At 31.3% G+C, this 24,174-nt stretch overlaps 3 protein-coding genes across 6 annotated transcripts; all 3 read left to right on the forward strand.

Annotated features, from left to right (window-relative positions):
* The first annotated feature begins 1,687 nt into the window (after window positions 1-1,687).
* LOC111303931 (putative diphthine methyl ester synthase) lies at window positions 1,688-6,147 on the forward strand. 2 transcript variants are annotated; one of them, XM_022900464.2, is made up of 7 exons: window positions 1,688-1,843; window positions 2,783-2,941; window positions 3,031-3,155; window positions 3,876-4,105; window positions 4,536-4,575; window positions 4,723-4,814; window positions 5,631-6,147. In XM_022900464.2, the coding sequence occupies exons 2-7, from the start codon at window positions 2,792-2,794 to the stop codon at window positions 5,849-5,851; spliced, it is 858 nt and encodes a 285-aa protein (XP_022756199.1). In that variant the 5' UTR covers window positions 1,688-1,843; window positions 2,783-2,791; the 3' UTR covers window positions 5,852-6,147. The 2 variants fall into 2 exon arrangements, with proteins under 2 accessions (XP_022756199.1, XP_022756198.1); XM_022900463.2 differs by having other exon boundaries at window positions 1,694-1,843; window positions 2,778-2,941.
* A 5,169-nt stretch (window positions 6,148-11,316) lies between these two features.
* LOC149515263 (RNA-binding protein Y14-like) lies at window positions 11,317-14,954 on the forward strand. Its single transcript, XM_089742790.1, has 4 exons — window positions 11,317-11,775; window positions 13,375-13,511; window positions 14,017-14,168; window positions 14,600-14,954. The coding sequence occupies exons 1-4, from the start codon at window positions 11,511-11,513 to the stop codon at window positions 14,643-14,645; spliced, it is 600 nt and encodes a 199-aa protein (XP_089598916.1). The 5' UTR covers window positions 11,317-11,510; the 3' UTR covers window positions 14,646-14,954.
* A 296-nt stretch (window positions 14,955-15,250) lies between these two features.
* Window positions 15,251-23,259, forward strand: LOC149515264 (putative disease resistance protein At1g63350). 3 transcript variants are annotated; one of them, XM_089742789.1, is made up of 6 exons: window positions 15,251-15,367; window positions 16,498-19,161; window positions 19,834-20,295; window positions 20,451-21,167; window positions 21,304-22,134; window positions 22,944-23,259. In XM_089742789.1, the coding sequence occupies exons 1-6, from the start codon at window positions 15,365-15,367 to the stop codon at window positions 22,959-22,961; spliced, it is 4,695 nt and encodes a 1,564-aa protein (XP_089598915.1). In that variant the 5' UTR covers window positions 15,251-15,364; the 3' UTR covers window positions 22,962-23,259. The 3 variants fall into 3 exon arrangements, 2 of the variants coding, with proteins under 2 accessions (XP_089598915.1, XP_089598914.1); XR_016327094.1 differs by lacking the exon at window positions 15,251-15,367 and adding an exon at window positions 22,703-22,798 and having other exon boundaries at window positions 16,258-19,161; XM_089742788.1 differs by lacking the exon at window positions 15,251-15,367 and having other exon boundaries at window positions 16,023-19,161.
* Window positions 23,260-24,174: the final 915 nt, after the last annotated feature.

A 24,174-nucleotide genomic window follows, 5' to 3' on the forward strand; every position in this document is an offset into this window, starting at 1 on the left:
AATAAATTTTATTTTTATTAACAAAAATAAAAATTTTATTATATTGAAAATTTTTTATAAATACTCCAATACACTGGTAGTATTTAAAAAAAATTTCTCACCCAGAGATTTCATAAGCATCATTACTTAGAATACCTTTAAATCTCATTGTCGGATAAAAATTTTCTTTTCTTACATTTTTATTATTTTTATTATAAAATTAATATAATTATCAAAAACTTTTATTATATATTTTTATTAATTATTATTATAAAACAACAAATTTTTATTTTGGTAAATTTAAACACTTTAACATGCATAAATATTAAGATAATAATTAAAATAACAAAAAAAAAATCTATAAAAAAAAACTTTTTACCTTAACCAGACCGATCAATAGTTCGATCAAAGTGCAGTTCGATCTGGAGTAAGTGGTTCGGTTTGGTTAGGGCTGTTCGGTCTGGGTCGATTCAACTGAACCGATCAGAGGCTGAGAAACAAGCAGTTGTGGGTCAGGTGCCCAGACCTCGGGTCTGGTCACAGGTTGACACGTCGATCCTCAAGTGCTAAAACGATGTCATTTTGATCTTTATTAAAATAACGTCATTTTGATTTTGACAGTCTATATAAAAAGGTCTCAAATTTTTTTTGGTCATTCACTCCTCTCTCAGAAAAAAAACCTTCATCTCTCCTCTTTTTTTTTTTCAGATCGATCCGAGGTCGGTGGCCATTTGCCTTGACAGCCACCACATTTCTCACTGTCATCATCGATGTTGAAAAATTTAAAAATCTCTCAAAACACTCCTTACGACCTTTTAATTCCAAATTTAAGCTTAATTCTACGAAAAAAAAGGCCCCAAATGGTGTAGATCTGGCTTGAAAGATTCAACCAAAATTTTTTTTTATTTTTCTAGTTTACCTTTTTTTTTTGTGTTTTTTGCTAGGTGGTGTTGGGTTCCTTGTTCCAAGGGGATTGTGCTTTGTTTAGTGTTTTGATTCCTTTCTTTTTTTCATGCAAGCCCTCATCGGTTTTTAATCAATCATTCTTTTTTCTTGCAGGTAACAAGTTTTATTTATAGAGTTTTATGAGATTCAAATTTAAATTTTTTTTGTATTCAAATCTCATATTTTCAACTCAAAATTCACGCTATCAAATTAAATAATGTATCAAATAGCTACTGATGGTGATAGTAACTATGATTTTAAACTTTTAAAAAAAATGCATTTAATGCACTTAAATTTTTATCGAGCTAAACCAAAAAATATATATAAAATAATATTTATAACTGAATCGATTTAAACTTAATCAATTATATCATTAACCATATCCACCAACAAGAGAGTCCTTATAAAAGAGTTTTATCCTATTATTACTCCCATTATTTTGGAGACATATGGGGTTCGCACACCCATGTTGTTCTCTGACTTTATTTAAACTACGGCGGAGTTTCGCCGTTTCTTTCACGATGAGCATTGTGCTCTTACTTATTACACTCATACTGTTCTTTTTTTTTTACAATTTTCTACTGTATAGACTTGTTACTTTACTTCCCTCCCCATTTTTGACCTTTCCACGCATTATTTTAATTTCACCGTCTTTTCATAACATCCAAGTTTGAAATTTTGAAGTAGGGAACTATTTAATAGTTAAAAGAAAAAAATAAAACCCCGTAGGTGTTACATGAGTAATATGGAAAATTTTGGGGAAATATATGTAATTTGACCAAAATCGAAAAACATTTTCATTAGCCGCCACCAGCCCGAAGCCAAGCTCGCATCCTCCCTTCCCTCACTCTTTTTTCTTTCCGTTCACTGCGCCAACATTCGTCGCATCAAACACCTTCTCTCTTGGTTTAGAGTTCAGGTAAGAGATAGTCCTTTATTATTTAACTTAAGTTTCTATTAGTAGAAATTGATTATTATTATGGAGGTATCTCATACTGTTTTTCTCATAAATATATTAGTTGTTTTTTTAAGTTGAGGACTAAGTTTAGTTCATTTATGTTTCTGGTTATTGCAAGATATGTTAACTTTCCCATTGGGTTGCTTTGTTTTTGAGTTGGAACTGTCAGAATGGGGTTTTTCCTATGGGACCTCTATTTAAGACCAAGCATTTGAGCTTCTTGAACGAAAAACTAAAGACCCATTTTTCCTCTTAAAGAATACCTTAAAAACTCTTATTGAGGACTTTCTCGCTGTTATCACTGATGGGCATAAGTTGTTTTTGAGTTTTCTCGTTGGAATTGTTAATGATTTGATTACTTAATTTGTGGTCATTAAGGAGATGATTGATGTTTTTGCAGTAGGTAATGATGGTTTTTTCGTGTTTTTATTGAGGCAAATTGGTAGAAGCACTCGTTGTGCTTTGAGTTAACAAGTATTTAACAAATAGGGAGTGTTTATTACAAGAGTGCCTCTGATTTTGATTATTTTGTTGTATGAAGATTTTGTTTAGCTAAGTTCTAAGTAGGCTATTGATTCAACTTTAAGGTTATAAAGCAATTGGGATAGAATTTCGTGTTAAAATGTTGTTGGAGCAATTTTGTTTCTGTTTTAATGCTCAGAATAATTGGTTTGGCAATTTATAACTGCAAGTTGTTATACCTTTTCAAATTTTATGGTGAAGTATGTCTTAGTATGAAATTTGTAAGTATGGAAATGAAATTGATAGATCAGTGCATCACTTGTAATAAATCATCTATGGATTAAATCTAAACCATTTTAATGCACTAAAATACCATTGTTAATAGTTTGATTCTTATCCTTTTTCTTTTTTCCCCTTTTGATCATTAATCAAGGTTAGCATACAGAGATGCTATATATTATAGGTCTTGGCTTGGGGGATGAGAGAGACATTACTCTAAGAGGTTTAGATGCTGTGAAAAAATGTGAGAAGGTGTACATTGAGGCCTATACATCTCTTCTATCCTTTGGTCTTTCTACAGATGGCCTTTCCACTCTGGTACTACAAATATTCTTTCTATTACTGATAATTTTGCTATCTTTTAGTTTTTTGAATTTTCATTTGTGCGAGAATTTTAAAAATGTCAGGAGAAATTGTATGGAAAACCAATTATACTTGCAGATAGAGAAATGGTTGAAGAAAAGGTAGACAATATTCTTTCAGAAGCTCATGGGTCTGATGTGGCTTTCCTTGTTGTTGGTGATCCTTTTGGGTATTGCCAGACTTTCTTTCTTTTTTCTTCCTGATAAAATATTCTTAGATGCTCTCATTGATTTTAGTTATCTTTTTCATGAATTTCTATTTATATTCTATTTACATATAAATGGGATTGCTTTTATTTATTCATAAAATGCTTAGTTTCATCAAATACATATGCTTTCAATACAGTTTAAATCATTGAGTTGTTATCTTAGGTCGTCTTTCTGGGAAGTGTGCAATATCTGTTTACAATTTCTCTTGCAGGCTGCCCAGTATGTAAATAGAAGTAGGAATGCCTGACTACCTTCATTGGAATTTTTATTCTACATGGGACCATTTTATATGCCAGTTCCTATTGTTTTTTAGTTTGATGAGCTATTCAAATCTGTTGGCCAGCCTTTCTCGACAGAACATGGTGAATATGATTCTTCTATTTCCTGTTGTCCTTTCTACCTCTCAAATCATCCTCTGTGGGTTGAAGTCTTAATATTTGAAACACCACTGCTGAGTAACTCAGTTAAGGCTTGGAATCTGGACGAAGCTATATTTAATCAAAGAATAACGATTGAACCTGGTAGAACCTAGTGTGTGGGAATTAATTATGGTCCTTTTTCTTTCTTCAGAGATGCTGTGTGTATTGAGCTCCAATTATGCTGATGGTCTTTATTCACCTGAAAATCTTTTTCTGAGTTGCTTCTTTTTCTCATTAGTCTTTTGGTTGGGAAAATTGCAGAGCCACAACACACACTGATCTTGTTGTTCGAGCAAAGACATTGGGGGTTGATGTCAAGGTAGTGCATAATGCATCCGTTATGAATGCAATTGGAATTTGTGGATTGCAACTCTACCGTTATGGGGAGACAGTTTCAATACCTTTTTTTACCAAAACATGGAGACCTGATAGTTTTTATGAGAAAATTCAAAGAAATCGTAATCTTGGATTGCACACACTCTGCCTATTAGGTAAGGTTGTTTTGTACGTAAATAAGCTTTTAAAGTCTTTAATTGCATCTTCTCATTTTTTGTAATTACGTGTTACTTGAACATGCACTAGTTATAGGAGCTGAGTGTGCTTTTGTTTAATTAAATCTGCAAAGATCTTCATAACCTTAGACAATCAGGCAGTCAGGACTCAGGAGATGGTTACTGTTAAAATATTAGCTAACTGCAGCTAGCTGATGATAAGCTCAAACATTTTCCAGAGCATAGCATGCGGATGCACATTTTATTTTCAATTTGTTATGGGTCCTAGTATTTCTCCAGTTATCCACTAGAGACTCAAATAACGGGCCTTTTAAAATCATTACATTTTATGGTGTGAATTTAAAGGTTAATCTTGTATGTTCTACATGATTCGGGAATCTTAAATTGATTCAGTCCCTTTCTCATACAGATATTCGTGTAAAGGAACCAACATTGGAATCTTTGTGCAGGTCTGTATTAGAAGTTGTAGTTTGTACTGTTTTTTGCTGCATACAGTTCAACTATTTTGTTTGTACTTTTTTTGCTGCATACAGTTCAACTATTCTGCCATTGCTTGGACTGATTATTTTTCATTCTTTTCCCTCAAATATTTTCAGGGGAAGAAAACAGTATGAACCACCTAGGTACATGACAATAAACACTGCCATTGAGCAGCTCTTGGAGATTGAACAAAAGCATGGTGAATCTGGTGAGGTTCAACTGCTTTTACTATCTTGAAGTATTCAGATATTTCTTTGTTGTGTATGCATTTTCCACTTTTTGAGTCTACAAGGATGCTGGACTTAACGCATGTTTTAAGATGTATAGTCAAATGCAATGAAACATGTAAAATAAAATCTTTTATCATTTAGTGCTCCACATTTGAACTAAAATATCTAGGATGTGGGCACAGCAGGAGGGAACATCATATGATCTTTGTCCAAAGTCCTATTATGTTCTAGTTGGATCAGAAAGTCCCGACTCATGAACATTTCCACTCTTTCTCCTTATCTGCATTTGCAATTAACCTTCTACAAAAAATTGAGTATCTAGAAAAGTAAAATATTGCCATGCCTACTCTTATTAACTCCTTTATAATGTCACAACATGGTTTGCACCTGCAAAATCATTTAAATGTTTTTGATAATAAGGAGAGTGAAAATTATAAAGGGTAGGGTTTTTTTTTTTTGATAACCATTGCATAATTTAGATTGCTATTTCTAGTATGCAGATTGATGCCATCAAAAAAAATTTTTTCTTGTGGGGAAGTTATCCATAAACCTCTCCCTTTTTTTGCTTCTCTTTTTAAGTGGCCTTTTGGTTTGAATCTATTATTTGTGTATTAGTTTCGAATATGAATAATGTAATATGTCTAGAGGCATTATGTTCTCAAGCTAGTATTACTTATATATGCTTGAAAAGATGCTAGTTTTATTTTGCCTTTTACTGGTATTGAGGGAAATGCAAAGAGGGGTATGAAGGAACAATTCTGCTAAGCATATTGTATTTATGCATTACCTTGTAGCATATGATGAAGACACTGATTGTGTTGGGTTTGCTCGGCTGGGAAGTGAGGATCGGATGATAGTCGCAGGCACAATGAGACAACTCCGGATAGTTGATTTTGGCAAACCTCTGCATTGCCTTGTCATAGTAGGCAAGACTCATCCGGTGGAAGAAGAAATGTTGGAGTTCTACAAGATCGGCAGTGAGAATTCAGAACAGAAAGGCAAAGGGATTGCGTGAATGTCTCTTCTAACAGAAATATTTCTTCCTCCTGGTGTAGGTGTGCGGGTTATTGTTTCTTTCTAATGCATGCTCTTACTTGCTTCTGGAAAACAATTTTGCAGCTCCCGTTTCTTCGACGTGTTAGGAAACTCAGACCAATACTTGGATCCAACTCATTCAAACTGTATGGTATCTGTTTGGGCTAATTTGTAATATTTTTTTTATCTATACTTACTTTCTTAAACGTGTTAGTTTTCTTATCTTGAAGGACTTTGAATAAATAATAGCAGATCTTTTGAAGAGAAACAACAAAATTTGCTTTTTGTGTATGTGTGTGTGTGTGTGTTTGTTTTTTTTTTGCCATTTTCATTTTCTAAGATACAAAAGCAGACGAGTTTTGAAGAATCAAAGAATTGATGGCAATGGATTCATAGAAACCGGTTATAGCAGCACAGGAGAAAATAAATAACATAGGTATTTTTCTTTGTAGATAACAAAAAAGGTATAGATCAAGAACAGAATTATTTAAAGAAATAAAGGTTCAATTTTATAACAAACAGACTATAATAAAATATTAACAAGTTATGTAACAAGTAGAGTTGTTTACAAGGTTAAATTAAACTGATTATAGATCAAAATAATTTGAATTTGAATTGATTTGAATTTAAAATAATTTAAATTCGAATTAATTTGACTTAAAACAAATTGAATTTGAAATGATTCGACATAAAATGATTTAGATAATAGTTGGATGGATTCATTACCTTGGATTTGGATATTTTGAGTTAGAAAGAAGTTTAAGCGTTTTGAGTTTAATAATTTTTTATTATTTCATATTTGAATAATTTGAGTTTTGACAGTTGAATTATTTATTTCATATTCAAATAATTTGAATTTAACACTTGAATTATTTAGATTTTGATTATAAAATTTGATTGATTTCAAATTAATATTATTAATTTTTAAAACCAAATCAATTTAAGTAGGATTTAGGTTGGATAAATTTGATTGTTGATATTTCTAATTAAATCATACTGGATTATGTTCTAGTTGAAAACAAGTAAAACAATTTTTTTTTACTTGAGTCAGCTTAATTAGCTCTAATATTAATAATATCACTTAAGCTCTATATATTTTTTAATCATTTTGAATTCTTGCGCAATTATCAATACTTAGCTTAGTGATGAGCATTGAGAAATGATTTTAGATTCCTACGTTCAACAAAATTCAAAATATTCCATGTAATTAAAAGTTGTTTTATGTATTTTTATTTAAATATAATTTTTATAAATAATTAGATATTAAAATATAGTTTTTGATACGAGAAAATGTATTGGGCCAAAAAAATACGAGAGAATATATCATTTTAAAAATATTAATCTAGATAAAATTTAAAAGTTACTCTGAGAGGTATTTAGTTCATAAAATCTAACATTTTGGAAGAGAAAATTATTCTCATATTAACCACTTTTCCTAGTAAATTTCGAGTGAATTTAAATTTATGTGTTTGTTTTAGTTGTGTCTGATTAGGGAATGAATAATTATCTAGTAATATCTATTACTATATTACTTTAATTATATTATTAATTGATATCACTTGAATAACATGTGATAAATATTTATATTTAAATTACTTATTTATTTATTTATTTAAAATATTAATTTAGTTATTTATTTAACATGTAAATGGTTTATCTAATATTTTGTGAAATTAATAGAAAAAATTATTAAAATTATTTATTTAGCATGTAAATTATGCAAATATATTATAATTATTTTCTTTATATATTTTCATAATATATTATATTTTTTTTATCTAAAAAACGAAATCACTATTGAAAGTAAAAAATTTTGAAAAATAATTATTTTTATAATAGATTACACTTTTTATCTAAAAAACGTAGTCTATATTTTAAAATATATTTATTTTTATAATAAATTATATTTTTATCTAAAAAATGTAGCCTATATTAAAAGTATAAATTTTTTTAAAAAAATAATTATTTTTATAATAGATTACATTTTGTATCTAAAAAAAATAATCTTTTTGAATTTTTTAGACAGAAAAAAAACTATATTTTTATCTTTAAAAAAAAAAAATATATATATATATATATATATATTTTCTCCCCTCTCTTTTAGACAAAGACAAAGACAAAGGGGCTTTCCTATTTAAATTGTTTTCGGCTTCAATCTTCATATGCGTATGCTTCATTTGGGTTTATAAAGTAACTTACCTTCCAAATGTGGAAGCTGAGAGATGGGCTTAGATTAGATTATTTCTTGCTGAAAGCTTTTACTGGTCTCTCACTCTAATAAAGTTTGAGTGTAGTTTAATCTTCATGGTCAGCTTGTCATGGCTGTCTGGAACTATTTCGACACCATTTTCTCCGAGTAGCTTGGTTTAATTTGTAGGATGTAAGACAAGTTGATAATTGGCATTAGATTGTTGGAGATTTTCTAAAATCTTAGGCTTCTCAATTGTAGTGATAAACAAACTCTTGTAAGTTATGGCTTATGGTATAATCACATGGAAAAGATAATTTTTTTTTAAATACGTAATTTTTTTAAAATGTTTTAAAGATTAATCATAGGGAAAAAAACAACGTTTTTTATTTTTTAAAAATGTGGTCTAAGTTTCAAAGTTTTTTTTTTTTTTTAATGAGTAGGTGTTATTTAATAATAAACAATATATATTTTTTAAAAATGTTGTCTATATGAAAATTTTTATAATTTATAATTTTATAATTTTTTATCTTAAAAATATAATGTTTTAAAAAGTATAACATTTTAAAAAATAATTTTGTTTTAAAATTTCTATATTTTCAACGCATTTTAATTTTTTTACTTAAAAAATATACTTTATAAGAAAATTTAAAAAATTTTAAAAAATAATTATTTTATTTATTTTGTAATTTTAAGAGACTAAAAATGATAATATAATTTAAAAAATACAATTAAGTGAGGATAAATGTGATAAAATTCTCACTTTTCCTCCAAAATCTAAAATTTTTTAAACTAGTATTTGGTTCGTAAAATCTTAGATTCAAAAAAAAAAATCGATCCCCGAAAAAATGCTATACTTGGGGTTTTTTTTTTTATTTTCAGAGCATCATGTATTTAGATTCACTCGTTTGATTAGAAAGAATCCACATATATTAATTTATGAATAACTATCATAATCTCCTTGACACATATGATGATAATTTTTTATTAACTTTTATTAATAATAAATATTCAAATGACAAATAATGCTTTTAATAGTAAAAGAAGATAAATATTTTATTTGATTGCTGTTTTTATTTATAAAATATCATTAATACAAAAATATTGAGGATTATTTAAGGTGTTTTTTGTTGAATAATGCCTTAAATAATTCTCTTTATTTTTTTAAAAGATTATTTAAGGCATTTTTAGTCCAAAAGTGCCTTAAATAAATACCATTTAAAAATATGAGAGGATTATTTAAGGCGTTTGTTATAAAAAAAAGTATTAAAAAATGCTATTTAAAAAATATGAGAAGATTATTTAAGGTATTTTTGAACAAAAAACTCTCAAATAATCCCCTTTAAAATGTATTAAAAAATTATTTAAGACATTTTTTGTCTAAAAATACATTAAATAATGCCCTTTAAAAAATATGAAAGGATTATTTAAAGCGTTTTTTATCTAAAAATGCCTTATATAATTCATTTCAATTTTTTGAAGAGTATTATTTAAGGTTTTTTTTTTATAAAAAAACACTTTAAATAATATTTTTCTTTACTTATAAGATTCATAAATAAAATATTAAAAAATAAAGTAATTTAGTCGATTAGAGCATATGATTATTAATCATAAGATTGTGAGTTTGATCCCTTTCTTTAGCACTTTAATATTTTTTGCAAGGGAATAAAAAAGCTCTTAAATAATATGCTGTAATACTTATAAGATTTAAGAGATAAAATAATAAAAAAAAACTTAATTGATTAAAATATATGGTTATTAATTATAAGGTCACAAGTTTAACTCATCTTTCTAGTACTTTAATGTTTTGCTCATTTTTTTCACATGGTGATTATGTCATTGGTCATGGAAAAAAAAGATCTTCAAAAAGTTTAAAAAAGATTATTTAAGATATTTTTTTAAAAAAATATATCTTAAATGATGGATTATTTAAAGCGTTTTTTCATGTCAAATGCTATTAATTGCAATCACCAAAAAAAAAATTTAGCAATAAAAACCTACAACTTAGTTGCACTCACTTTTATATATACTTTTCAAAAGGGTAACTGTTATTTTATAATTTTTTATTTAAGTCAAATTTGAAAAAAAACACTATTTTTTCCTCCAAAATCTATGAATCCGGGACTTTGAATATTATTGGGAATCTGTCATTTTTTTTTTTGTAATCGGATTATTCTGAACTAAATGTAGAATGAAATATCTACCAGTAAGATTTTGAGAAAAAAATTATGGATTTTCCCAAACTAAACACCATCTTATTGGGAGGTATAGTTTTAATTCTTCATACATTTCTTTTTCATATTATTGAAAATTTTAAAAAACTCCAAGAATCACATTTCGTGAATTAAACTATATAATCAAATTACAAAAAATAAATTCTTTCCCTCTTTGTCTAGTGGCTAAGAAAACTTAATCAAGATATAGAAGTCCTAGTTTCGAGCTAAGATCTATTTCTATTTTTCTCTTACAAAGGTTATACCTTTTCCCAAAAAAAAATTTTACAAAAGTAAGATTTCAGCTAGATGTCTCACTTTTTCCTAAGCCAATGCCCCATAACAGAAATATAAAAGGATTAATATGTAAAATGTCCTATGTACTATATATATTTTGTCATTTTAATACTTAAAAAAATAAAATTCTCATTTTAGTACTTAAACTTTTATTTTATCAAATATTTTAGTATTACGTATTGTTACCATTAATTAAGTTATTAATGTGATATAAATATCCAATAAAATCACCTTATGTGTTATAAATGTCTAACCATTATTACATTAACTATTGTTACATTGGTAAAAAATTTATTTTTCTCTCTTATTGATTCTTTCCTTGTCTTTCTTTTTTTTTTTCTTTTATCTTTTAGTTTTGAACTAATAATATATATTTTAAAAATCTTTGAATTTTTTATTTAAATGTTGATGTGAAGAATAAATAATATGGTGATAATTAGATATTTACGTTACGTATTATGATTTTGTTAAGTATTAATGTCATGCAAGTAAATTGATTAAAGGTATGATACTAGTACTAAACTGAAATAAAAGTTTAAATACAAAACTAAGTATTCAATTTTTTTAATTACCAAATTGATAGTGATTGTTTTTGTATTTAACCCTAATATAAAAAAATTTTCAAAATCCAAGGGCCGGTTGGGCTTGACTGAAAGGTTCGTTGTGGTCAAAGGCTCCCTTGGCCCCGACCGTGAGCAAACCACCCAATGGTTCCTATGAAAAGTAGTGAAAGGGTCAGGTTCAGATACTTTCATTATTAACTATTGGGCTTAGATCCAAAGTCAGTAAAAAAGTAAAAAAAACATTTCAGTTTCAATCAAGAGTTAACTTCTTAGATATAACCTATCCCGTATAAAATCCTCCATCAACGAAACCTTTTCCACTACACGCTCACGAATTTTGAATCAGAGAAGGGAAGAAACGAACGTTAAGATCACGTGATGGCCAGTGCTGACGGGGAGACCGTGGATTACGAGCTGGAAGATGACGACCTCATGGACGAGGACGCCGCCGGCGATGCTTCCCCTCAAGCACCCACGCCTAAGCTCAAGTCTGCCATCACTGGCGGCGCTTCCACCTCTGTTTCTGGCCCTAAGAAGACCAAGGGCCGTGGCTTCCGCGAGGACGACGCCGACCGCCACTCCCGTCTTACCTCCCGTGACTTCGAGTCTCTCGGCTCTGACGGTGGACCCGGTCCTCAGAGATGTTAGTCCCTCCACTAAACCCTATTTTTTCTCTCTCCGTTTATTTCTATTGTATCCATTTCTTTTCTCTGGGGTTTTATTTTTAGTTTTATTTTTTACTTTTTTTGTGGCCTATAAGACAAGATAATTATGAAATTGACCTAATTTTTGCTATGAAATTTGCTCAATGATTTTAGAATAAATTTGATTAAAATGAGTTGGGAATTATGAGTACTGTTGCTTAATATTGTACTTTGTAGAAACCCTTGATTTAGAGGAGCTGCTTTAGTACTTTTCTCATTAGAAATCTTGACTGAAGAAGTATAATATGCTCAGGTCATTTATAAGACTAGAACAAGTCTAATGGCAGATTCTTCATGGGTTTTCTGGCCCAGAGCGTATGTTCATCCCACAAATTGTACGATGTAATATCAAGTTGTCTTGTCTATTGGAACTTCCTAACCTTTTAAATGTCAGATTCCTAAAGTATTTCCTTAACTTAGTCAGTATGAGTATTTTCTAACTATATTATACTTTGTAGAAATCCTTGATTAAGAGGAACTGCTTTATTACCTTTCTCATTAGAGATCTTGAGTGACGTATAATATGTTCAGGTCATTTATGAGACTAGAACAAGTCTAATGGCAGATGCTTCATGAATTTTCTGGCCGAGGATATATGTGCATCCCACAAATTGTAAGATGTAATATCTTTCAGATTTAAAGTCTGTATCTTTCTGCTCTTGTCTCTCAGTTGTGGATGGTTAATATTTCTGTGGTGGGATGGAAGAGAGGCTTTTGGAGGCTTGTGTTTAGACATAGTCCATTTATTGAGGAAGTATGTATGCTCTTCTAGGATAGGACTTAAAATAGGTCATTCAGTTTTCAAGTTGAGAAAGAAAAAGATAACTCTTAAGAAATGAGAAGTTTACTAAATAGGATTCCAAATTACAAGAGGAAATTGTATCAGAATTAGAGGAAATTCGTGACTGTAGTTGCTTTTTTCTGCTCTTATAAAAACTAGTTTTAAATCTGTGTGATGCGCAGGATACAAAATTCAATCAAGAATATTTAACATCATATAGAAATAAAGTTCCTCTTGATTTCAGAAGAAATTTTGTTGATATTAAGTGGATAAATATTCTTGGCTGATTGTTGAGGTTCACTTTGTTCCATTATCAAAAGTATGGGTATGGATTGATCCTGTGTTCCTGTTTTCCCGAATTTGGTTGGGACATCATGTGGGGGATATAGGAAATTCCCTTCTATCAAGGACAATAAGCCCGACCAAAGAAAAGGAAAAAAATTTGAATTTTAATTGTTGATGAGTTTTAAAGCTGTATGCTCTACTTCAAGGAGCTATTATCTGTTTGGCCATGTTTCAACCACCCAATTGAGTGTGTTAAATATTTTATATAGAATTGTTAGAACCTAACCTTCTGCCTATCCAGCTATTTTAAAGGTTTGTGACTTTTTTGTGGACACCCCTTGTTTTGCTACATAATTTCAATTTAAGATAAACGGCAATTGTCTCCGAGAATGAAATAAGATTTCCCCTTATGTTTGGAAACTCTTTTCTTAGTAGTAATATTTTCTTTTATTTATCATTAATAAATGTGCAGCTATTGAAGGATGGATTATTTTGGTCACTGGCGTACATGAAGAAGCACAAGAGGATGATTTGCACAACACATTTGGGGAATTTGGTGAGATCAAGAATTTGCATTTAAATCTTGATCGTCGTACTGGATTTGTCAAGGTAGGCAACTTAGTAAATTGGTTTAGCTCTCATTATGACCATTGCTTTGTGCAATGATGTATTGTTAAGTTTTCTTTTTGGTGGTGGAACTCTTCACATTGCACATTTTTTTATGTATTCATGTGTGTGTGTGTGCTTGTGCGTGCTTGTGCGTGCTTGTGTGTGCATATATATATATATATATATATATCTGTGTGTGTATCGGAAATGTTTTGGCTATCTATGTCTGCATTTTTAACAATTTTCTTTTTGTATGTTTTCCATATGTACTAGGGAGTGTGGATTCAGTTATATCATAAGATATCAAGCAGTTTAGTGTTTCTAATCATTTTATGTTGTTACTTAATGCTAGTTTGATACATTTCAATACTTTTATTTCATAGCATTGATTGAAGATAAGAAAATAAAGGATAATTCTGTTAATAACATTTGCCTTCTGTTACAGTATTTTCTTAGTATTGTATATTTTTGTTCAAGTAAAATTAATGTGAGCATTTCTACTTAGGGATACGCACTGATTGAATATGAAAAATTTGAAGAAGCAAAGAATGCCATATCCGCAATGGATGGAGCAGAACTTCTTACACAGACTATCAATGTTGATTGGGCCTTTAGCAATGGACCCAGTACTGGAGCCTTCAAAAGAAAAAATATGAGGTTTGTCTCTATAAATGTGCTTTTGAATTTTGATTGATCTGTTAAATATATTAATTGTAATTGGTGAAAAAATTATCTAGTTATTCAACCTGACTGAACTTAAGATAAATTAAAAACATTTTTATACTTGAACTGAAACAATCCAAATTTGAATGACTTGAGCCTAAGACCACCTGAAACTTAAAATGACTTGAGCACAACCCAGCTTAAGTCAAGCTAAATGCCAAGTGCCAACCTTGCCCAAATCTTGAAATTTACCTTATGCATTTCCTTTTCCCAGATTTAGTTGTAATGCCATATTTCTGTTGTTTGAAAATGGAAACTTTTAGCTGGATGTAACCTGTCAGGCTTATATGTTCTATCCTTATGTAGGTGCAAAATAAGTGTAGTACTTGGATCTAACAATACCCTTTACCTTCTAAAATTTTCAGATCTGGACGAACTCATCGCTCCAGGAGTCCTAGGAGAAGATACTAACTTGTGCCTTATTGTGACTGAAATTATGGATTTGTATTGGTCTGCCTGGTGCGCCTCATCCTGTTCTTCTTGTATGGTTTCTCAACTAGTGATTGTGCTTAGTTTTCAAGTGCGGCTTTTATATTCAACTACTTGGAGTATTGCTTCTTGCTATTGTGATCATCTTTTTATTTTAAGAAATTAGTGAGACATCTTTCCTATTATCACCCATTCTCGTTTCAAAGTTGTGTAGAAGTGATTGTTTGAACATGGGAAGGGGACTGAAATTCCTGGCCAGATATGAACAAGAGGTGGTTGAACTATAGCTAATTCTATCTCTTCTTCTGCACTCGATGAAACCATTGTGGTTTTTTTAATTGACTTGTTCTCACGGTATATAACCTATTGAGAGCTGACTAATGTAGGGGGATGGTTCCTCTCTAGTCTACCCTCCAGATATCATTCAATTATCGGTAATCTCGTGATACCAATTCTAGAAACAAGTAGCAGTTTATTTATTTGAGGACATCAAAATTCGAAACTTTGATTATTGAAATTAAGAGTTTAATATTCTATTGAGTAGTAAATTAATATATATTAAATAACATCGTAGATTGTGTTTGCAGAAGTCATTATAGCATAAATGGTCATACAAAAAATAGGAAGTTTGAAACTTTGATTCATCAATTTGAGGGTCGTAATGGTTCGCAATCTTCCCTGCAAAGCGGTAAGAGGCTATAATGGTAAGGGGATTTAAATTTTTTTTTTATTTACACTTAAAATTTGATAGTGAAATATATAGTTTTAATATTTAAATCTTTCATTATTTTGAAATATACACATTTTCATTGAAAAAAATAAAAAAAAAATCTATCCTAAATTTTTAAATATAAAAGATGTTTTTCCTCTATTATCGAATGCTTTTTAAATTAATATCTAATAAATTATCTTTAAAAAATAAATATTTATGGATTGCAATTGATAATTTTAGTTAGTTTGTTTTTTTTTTTAGGCTTATATTGAAATTAATTAATTAATTAATGCCATTACATATGGTTTTTCCTTTTAAAGAAAAAAGAAAGGAAGGGAGCTTGGGGATCGACCAATATATAAACAAATTATCAATTAGAGGATTCAAGGAATAAAGGTGAGACATGTTTTGTCTGAGCCAAGGTTTCTTGAGCCTGCTCAAAGTATCAAAGTAAGAGCAAGAAAAGAACAATTTGCATCAAAATCCAAAGAAATGAGAGAAGTGCATTGCTATATTTATGGAAAAGCAATTAATGGGATGCTTTATGGAATATCAAGGGATTACCCTTGTCAAATTATCTGTCCCACCTCCCCAAACATCATTACCTGAACTAGGACATAAGAAAAGAATACACATTTGATCAGAGTGACAGAAAAGAATAATGGTTGCCTATATTTGTTACCTGAAATTTCCTTCCATTACAACTTTCAACTATAGCTTCAAAACCTCAATTCTCCCATATCAGACAACACATGAACATTTTCTGCTGCCATATCCTAGCTCTCTTGCCTTCTCACATTGCCATCCATTTTCCTTTCTATTTCTTTGCTGTCTGAACTTAGAAAAAAAAAAAAAAAAAAAAAAAAGCTTGTTCTTGTTTCTCTCGGTTCTTCTCAAAAATTCAAAAAAAAAAAAAAAAAAGAAGTCACGTCCTTTTTATGTTCTTCTTCCAGTTGTTTCTATAGTCGTTTTCTTGGTTTCTTCTCATCAATTGTTTGTGGTCACTGAAAGGGAAAAAGGGGGAAAATGGAGCATGTTGCTCACCCAGTCCCAGCATGCAAAGCTGTTGAATTAATCATTAAACACATCATACGTGAAACTAATTTCATCTTTTCCTATAAGAGCAAGGCGAAGAATCTGGATCACAAAGTTGAGGACCTGAAAGCTGCATGGGAGAGGGTGCAATCTTCTGTGATTTGTGCCACACAAAACGGAGAAGAAATTCTACAGCATGTCAAGAAATGGCGGGATCGTGCTAGTGGGATCGCTCAGGAGCCAGAGAAAAGCAAGGAGGAAGAGATGCGACAGAAAGAGAAAGCCAAATGTTTCTTTGGCTTGTGTCCTAATTTGAAGTACCGTTTTGAGCTCAGCAAGAAAGCAGACGAGACGGCCGGGATCATTGATAAACTCCTGAATGAAGAGAGTAAATTCAAAAATGTTTCTTACCCTATTGATCCACAGGAGATATGGGCCACATCACGTAAGAGTTACATGCCCTTTGAATCGAGAAAGGTTATTCTGAAGGAGATTTTGGGGGCTTTAAAAGATGCTACTTTGGAGAGGATTGGAGTGTGTGGTAAAGCTGGCGTTGGCAAGACCACACTCATCAAAGAAGTTGCTAAAGAAGCCAAGGCAGACAAATTGTTTGATGAGGTGGTTTTAGCAGTTGTAACAAAGACGCCAGATGTTTCGAATATTCAAGGACAGATTGCAGACTTTCTTGGTCTCAAATTTGATGAGAAGACAGTAGCTGGGAGAGCCATTAGGCTAAGTATTAGATTGAGGAAGGAGAGCAAAATTCTGATAATTTTAGATGATATTTGGACGAGTTTAAAGTTGGATGAAGTTGGAATTGCCTTTGGAGATCATGCGCACAGGGGGTGCAAGGTGCTGCTATTGTCCAGAGATCCCGATGTCTTAACTGAAATGGATGCTGAAAGATCCTTCCAAGTTGATCTTTTAAAAGAAGAAGAAGCCTGGAAACTATTTAAGAAAATGGCAGGTGATATTGTTGAAGATCCCAATGTGCGATCTATAGCTATTAATGCATGTAGGAGATGCGCAGGGTTGCCAATTTCCGTTGTAGCGGTCTCAAAGGCCTTGAAAAATAAGCCTTTCTCTGAATGGGAAACTGCTTCGAAAAAGCTAACAGGTCCTTCCCCAACAATGCCAGCAGATCCACGCTCGGCTATAGAGTTGAGTTTCAATCATTTAGCAAATGAAGAACTTAGATCTGCTTTCCTGCTTTGTAGTCTTATGCCATACAATGCTACCATTTTTGACTTATTGAAATATGGTATGGCTTTTGGTTTGCTTGGAGAAACTAGAACAATGGAAGAAGCACATCAGAGACTACACAGACTGGTACAAAACCTCAAATCCTCCTGTTTATTATTTGGTGGTTTTATGGCTGAGGAGTTTACAATGCATGATATAATTCGTGATGTTGCTGCATCAATAGCATCCAGGGACAAGAAAATGTTTTTTATGAGATATGACATAGGACAAAGAGAGTTTCTAGATGCAAGTAGTCTAAGAAACTGCACTGTGATCTCACTGTTTTACAATGATTCCATTAGCCTTCCTGATCAGCTGGAATGTCCACAACTTAAAGTTTTTCAACTTTACAACAGGAATCCCTTTTTGAGAATATCAGATCAGTTTTTCTCAGGGATGAAAGCACTGGAAGTTTTAGATATGAAAGGAATGCAGAATTTGTCATTGCCTTCTTCATCACTTGGCTTGTTGGGAGACCTTCAAACATTATGTTTGGAGTCATGCTTGTTGCAAGACATAGCAATGGTTGACAAGATGAAGAAACTAGAAATCCTTAGCTTCTACAGCTCCATCTTAGAAGAGTTGCCTAAAGAGATAGGGAAATTGACTCAGCTAAGGTTGTTAAACTTGGATAATTGCTCCGAACTGAGAGTGATTCCCCCAAATGTAATATCAAACTTGTCTCAACTAGAAGAGCTGTATATTGGTAACAGTTTTACACAATGGGAGGATGTGCAAAGCGTGGGGGGCCATGCTAGCCTTGATGAGTTGAATCACTTGCCTCATCTGACCAGTTTAAACTTGCATATTCCTGATTACCGTACCATGCCAAAGAAATTATTCTCCGAGAAGTTGCAAAGATTCAGGATATTAATAGGAAACACATGGGATTGGTCAGACAAGTATGAAACCACAAGAATGTTGAAGCTCAAGCTCAATGAAAGCATTCATATGAATGATGGGGTTCAAATGCTGTTAAAGAAAGCTGAAGATCTGTATCTAGATGAATTGAAGGATGTTAGGGATATTTTATTTGGTTTGGATGAGAGTCAGACGGGGTTTCCACAACTGAAGTATCTCCATATCCAAAATGGTTTGGAAATGGAGCACATCATTAACTCAATTAAGGCACTTACTCTTGATGCCTTTCCTGTCTTGGAGTCATTGTATCTTCAGAATTTGATTAACTTGGAGAAGATATGTAATGGTCAGTTTGAAAAGCAACCCTTCGCAAAATTAAGAGTGGTAAAAGTAGGAAGTTGCCATAGATTGGAGAATTTGTTTTCATTCTCCATTTCCAGAGGCCTTCTACAACTTCAAGAAATTGAAGTGGTTGATTGCAAAACCATGGAAGAGATCATTGCGGATGGAAGTGGAAGTGATGTTGGTGAGAATCAAGCAACAACCACAATTGAATTTGGGCAATTGCAATTGTTGACACTACGACAATTACCGAACCTTATCAGTTTCAATGCAAGCAGCACTACTGTAGCACTCTTCAATCATAGGGTATTTCTTCTGTTGCTTTCTATATATTTAAGACAATAGTTAAAAACAGAATCCAATGTCCTTGCTATGTGTCATGCATCATGCTTTCATATCATAGCCTTCTTCAAACAGTTTACCAACCACAATCTTAACTTAAATGCATACATTTTTTAGGAAATTTCATCTCTTAATTTCCTCCTAAAAAGGCTTCAATAAATTGCATTAGTTAAAAACAGAATCCAATGTCCTTGCTATGTGTCATGCATCATGCTTTCATATCATAGCCTTCTTCAAACAGTTTACCAACCACAATCTTAACTTAAATGCATACATTTTTTAGGAAATTTCATCTCTTAATTTCCTCCTAAAAAGGCTTCAATAAATTGCATTAATTGGTTGTAGCAGATGTGATGTGGAAGGTGTAATCCTTATTTTATATCCTTCTTTATGGACAATGGTGTTTGCCATTTACATTGCATGTTAAATCCAAGATATCTAAGTAGCAAGACATTTTTTTTGTCTTCTTATCAGCATTAAGATGTCCAGTGAATTGATCTTCAAAAAAAAAAAAAAAAGATGTCCGGTGAATTGAAGAAGCATATATATATATATATTGTTCTTTATACGAAAGCTTATACATAGTCTACTCAGGGAAACTCAAGAAGGTTTTTTTTTTTTTTTTTTTTTTTTCAGGTTACATTTCCTAATTTACAGAACTTGAAATTGTCCTCAATTAACACATCACAGATATGGCATGAGCAGCTTTTGTCAGTGCCTACTTGCATTCAAAATTTAACCAGCATAACTGTGGAGGGTTGTGGTAATTTGAAATTTCTACTATCATCCTCTATGGTGAACAGCCTGGTGCAGCTGATCCACCTAGAAATAAGTGAATGCAAGCTAATAGAGGAGATCATTGAAGAAATGACAGGGGAGGAAGGGATGGAGGAAATATTGTTCCCGAAACTTAGCTCGCTAAAGATAAAAGGTCTTCAAAAGCTGACCAGTTTTTTCTCAGGAAAGGCCGTTCAGTTTCCATCCTTGAAACAACTGCAGATAGAGCATTGCCCTAAACTAGGGGCATTTATCTCCAAATTTGTGAAGAATGAAATGAGAGTCATGGTCTTAGGCATTCAACCTCTCTTCAATGAAATGGTGAGTTATTTATTTGTTTTCCATTTTCTATTTCATTAGAATTTTATTTAATTAGACTCTGCTATTTTTGCAAAGTCTTATTTCTTGATTGGTTGATATATCAAACGATCACTAATCATATGTATGATGATTTCTCAATGCAACTAATTATGCAGGTAGCATTTCCTAGCTTAGAGAAGATGACAATCTCCCACTTGAAAAGCATGAGAATGTTGTGGAATAATCAATTATGTGAAGATTCCTTTTGCAAACTAAAAACAATGGAAGTTGAGTATTGTGAACAACTACATACCATTTTTCCATTTAATATGGTAGGAAGATTTCACAGTTTGGAGACCCTGATAGTAAATGATTCTGCTTCATTGGAAGAAGTATTTGAAGTCCAAGGGCCCAATGTCGAAGAAAACAAGGCTGAGACAGCGGTTCCATTAAAGAAATTGTACATGTACAATTTACCAATGCTGAAACATGTGTGGAGTAATGATCCCCAAGGAATTATCTCTTTTAAGAATCTGACTTTCGTATATGCTTTTGGATGTGAGAGTCTGAAAAATCTCTTTCCAGCCTCAGTTGCAAGAGGCCTTCAGCACCTTCAAAGTCTTGAATTAGACACTTGTGGGGTGGAAGAGATTGTTGCAAAGGATGAAACTCGTCAACCAGAAACTAGATTTGTGTTTCCTGAATTATCCTTTCTGCGACTTTGGAAACTACAAAACCTCAAAAGTTTCTATCCTGGATTTCATTCTACAGAGTGGCCGATGTTAAAAAAAATTGTGTCCTACCATTTAGGTGATTTAAAGATATTCACTTCAGAACTTCTCAGCAGTAAGAAAATGAGGAGGGTTTCTCGGCCACTCTTCCTGGCAGAAAAGGTAACATGCATTAATATATCCATAATTCTTAAACAGAATAACCTGTGCAGAAACTCATAGAGGCCTTGCATTGTTGGTATTAATCTTAGCCTAAATGAATATATTGACTTGTTTTCTTTTCACTGCATTTCTACAGGTTGTTCACAACTTGGAGGAACTTACAGTAGACAGCAGTGACATCTCAATATTAAGTCATGAAGGCTTTCCAGCTAACCTATTTACCAATATCAAAGTTCTTCAAGTGCACTGCTATCATCGAGAATCAGATATTTTCCCATTTGGTTTCATCCAAAAATTCACCAATTTAGAGAAGCTTGATGTTGGTTGTTGTAAATTCAGAGAGCTATTCCCATCTGGAGGAGTAGTCGGTGATCAGAGAGAACCTCTTGGGACCCTGTCAAGACTTCGAAGCTTGAAGTTGGTTCGCCTTTCCAATCTGCGTCATATATGGAAACCAAACTCCAGAGATGACCTAATTCCTCCTTGTCTTGAAAATCTGGACGTTTGGCATTGTAGCAACTTGCTTAATTTGGCACCATCATCGTCATCTTTCTCAAATCTCACAACGTTAGATGTATGGAATTGCCATGGGGCTGAGCATATAATTGCATCCTCTACAGCCAAAAGTCTAGTGCAACTCACCAAAATGAGTATAAGAGAATGCAATAAGGTGAAAGAAATTGTTGCAAATGATGAAGAAGGAGACACATTAAAAGAAATTGTTTTCAGCAAACTTGTCTGTTTGGAGCTAAATTGGTTACCTAGCCTCCAATATTTCAGTTCAGGGAGTTATGCCTTGAAGTTCCCATCTTTGGAAGATGTAACTGTGACAAAATGCCCAAGTTTGATTAATTTCTATTGCGGAGGAGAGTTAAGCACACCAAAGCTACGCAAAGTTTGGCTGACAGAGGAAATGGATCAAAGTTGCTGGGAAGGTAACCTTAATGCCACTGCCTCCAGGAAGATGGTATGTTCTGATTCACCAAATTTCTTATCTCCTTTACATGTGTAGATAGTTTTTTCTTTATTCTTACTAAAAAGTAGTTTTAAAACTTAGAATTAATTTAGCATTACTATTGTGGTTGGAAAATTTTGGACTAAAAAAAGTACTTTGAAAAAAATAGTGAGAAAAGTGTGATTAAAAATTTTAAGTACTTAGTATTAGTGTAAAAAAAGGTACAGTGAGTAATTAAAATTTCTAAAAAGAAATGCATAAAGTAATAAAATTTTAGAAATGTAAGGATAATATAATATTTTTTATTCCCAACACAAATTACTTATGAGTTTTTGGATTTGGGATTGAAAACCAAATTTTTAGACTAAAAAGTTACAATTTTATTTTGTTATTTAGCATTGATTATAATGCAAAAACTACTTTCAACAGTCATGTTAAACTAGGGCCTTGGACCATTATTCTACTAAAAAAACATTAGACAAATATTTTGACATTAGCTTATTAAAATGTAGATAGCATTTTAGTTGAAAAATGCATTTATGGAATGATTGCCAATTACAAAAGTATACATGGATGGCAGCTCTAAGGTACAAGACACCATGGTCATTTGGAAGGGCGAGCATCATCCTACTGAATCATTGATGAACAATTTAGGCATTAGCCATTTAGATATCAGGTGATTATTATCAGCGATAAATATTTAATATGGATTCCAAAAAATATAATTTTATGTAATTCTGATATGATTTCAATTATAAGCTTGTAATTTACTCATTCTCATGGTATTAGTATTGCTTTTCTGATTTTCAACTCAATGGCAGGGGCATCTTCAATGTTAGATTGCAAATGCTGGGTGATAATGATGAGTTTCAATTACAAGTTAATTCTATTTGGTAATTTCAATCTTCCAATCTTGAGCCAGTAGTTTTAACATGTAACATAAATATTATTGGGGAAATGTAAAACTCCCATAAAATCTATTAGGATTAACTTTATGTTAATTTGCTTATTTATTTCTTTCGTAAATGTATTATTTGACATACTTGAATTAAGTTATTTGATTATGATGTAATTTATGCTTGCAATATTAATATGTAATTCATAAGAAAATTCAATTAGGAAATTGAATTGATTCTCTTTCTATTTTTTTTTTTTTTTATGAATCAAGAAATTGTAAATAATTCACATTCTAAATCAACTATTAATTTTATCAAAATATTCTAACTGGTAAACTTCATCCTTGGTCCTTAACCCTTTATTCTTGTTTCACTTTAATTTTAAACTTTTGAATTATTTCATTTAAATCTGAAATTTTTTAAAATGATTTTATTTTGGTATTTCATTACATTATTTTGTTAATAATTAAAAAAATTCAAGGGAAATGTCTAAGTGAATGTCCTCATCATGTAATTTACAACATGACATTACTCAATTTTAGCCAAACAATTTGAAGAAATGATCAAAATAGAATATTTTTAAAATTATAGATAAAACTAAACTGAAATAAAGGAAAAGGTGATGGACCGTTGATATAAATTACCTTGTTCTAAGTGTATTTTGATTCTAGTGTAACTTTGGAATGCACAAGTTATTATATTTTATTTGAGATTAACTTATATTATGATCATCTTAACAAATTGTAGATGAGATGATCATCTTATCATATACCATTACAATAAATAGTTTTTAACCAAATTAAACCATAATCAAATTCCTATTACCATTATAAATTGTCAATTATAATCTCTCCAAAATTACGACTAGCAAGCATTGGACAAAAAAAAAAAAAAAGCAAGCATGGATTCAGTAATAGCTCCTATGCAATTCGAACCATTAACCCAATGTTGAATTCTTTTAGAGATATAAATAAATATATATATATATATATATATATTATATCATTCTGATTCTCGATTGACAAAGATCACTCATTTTCAACGATTTCCCAACACTAAAGGAGTATAACAAGGCATATTGAATGAATCCACATGAAGGGTATAGCTACATACATGCTGGCAGGGAAATACACAAACTCTCTCAATAAATAGGAAA

The sequence above is a fragment of the Durio zibethinus genome, chromosome 13, assembly GCF_047325235.1.
Source record: "Durio zibethinus cultivar Kanyao isolate XHJ-2024 chromosome 13, ASM4732523v1, whole genome shotgun sequence".
Lineage (NCBI taxonomy): Eukaryota > Viridiplantae > Streptophyta > Magnoliopsida > Malvales > Malvaceae > Durio > Durio zibethinus.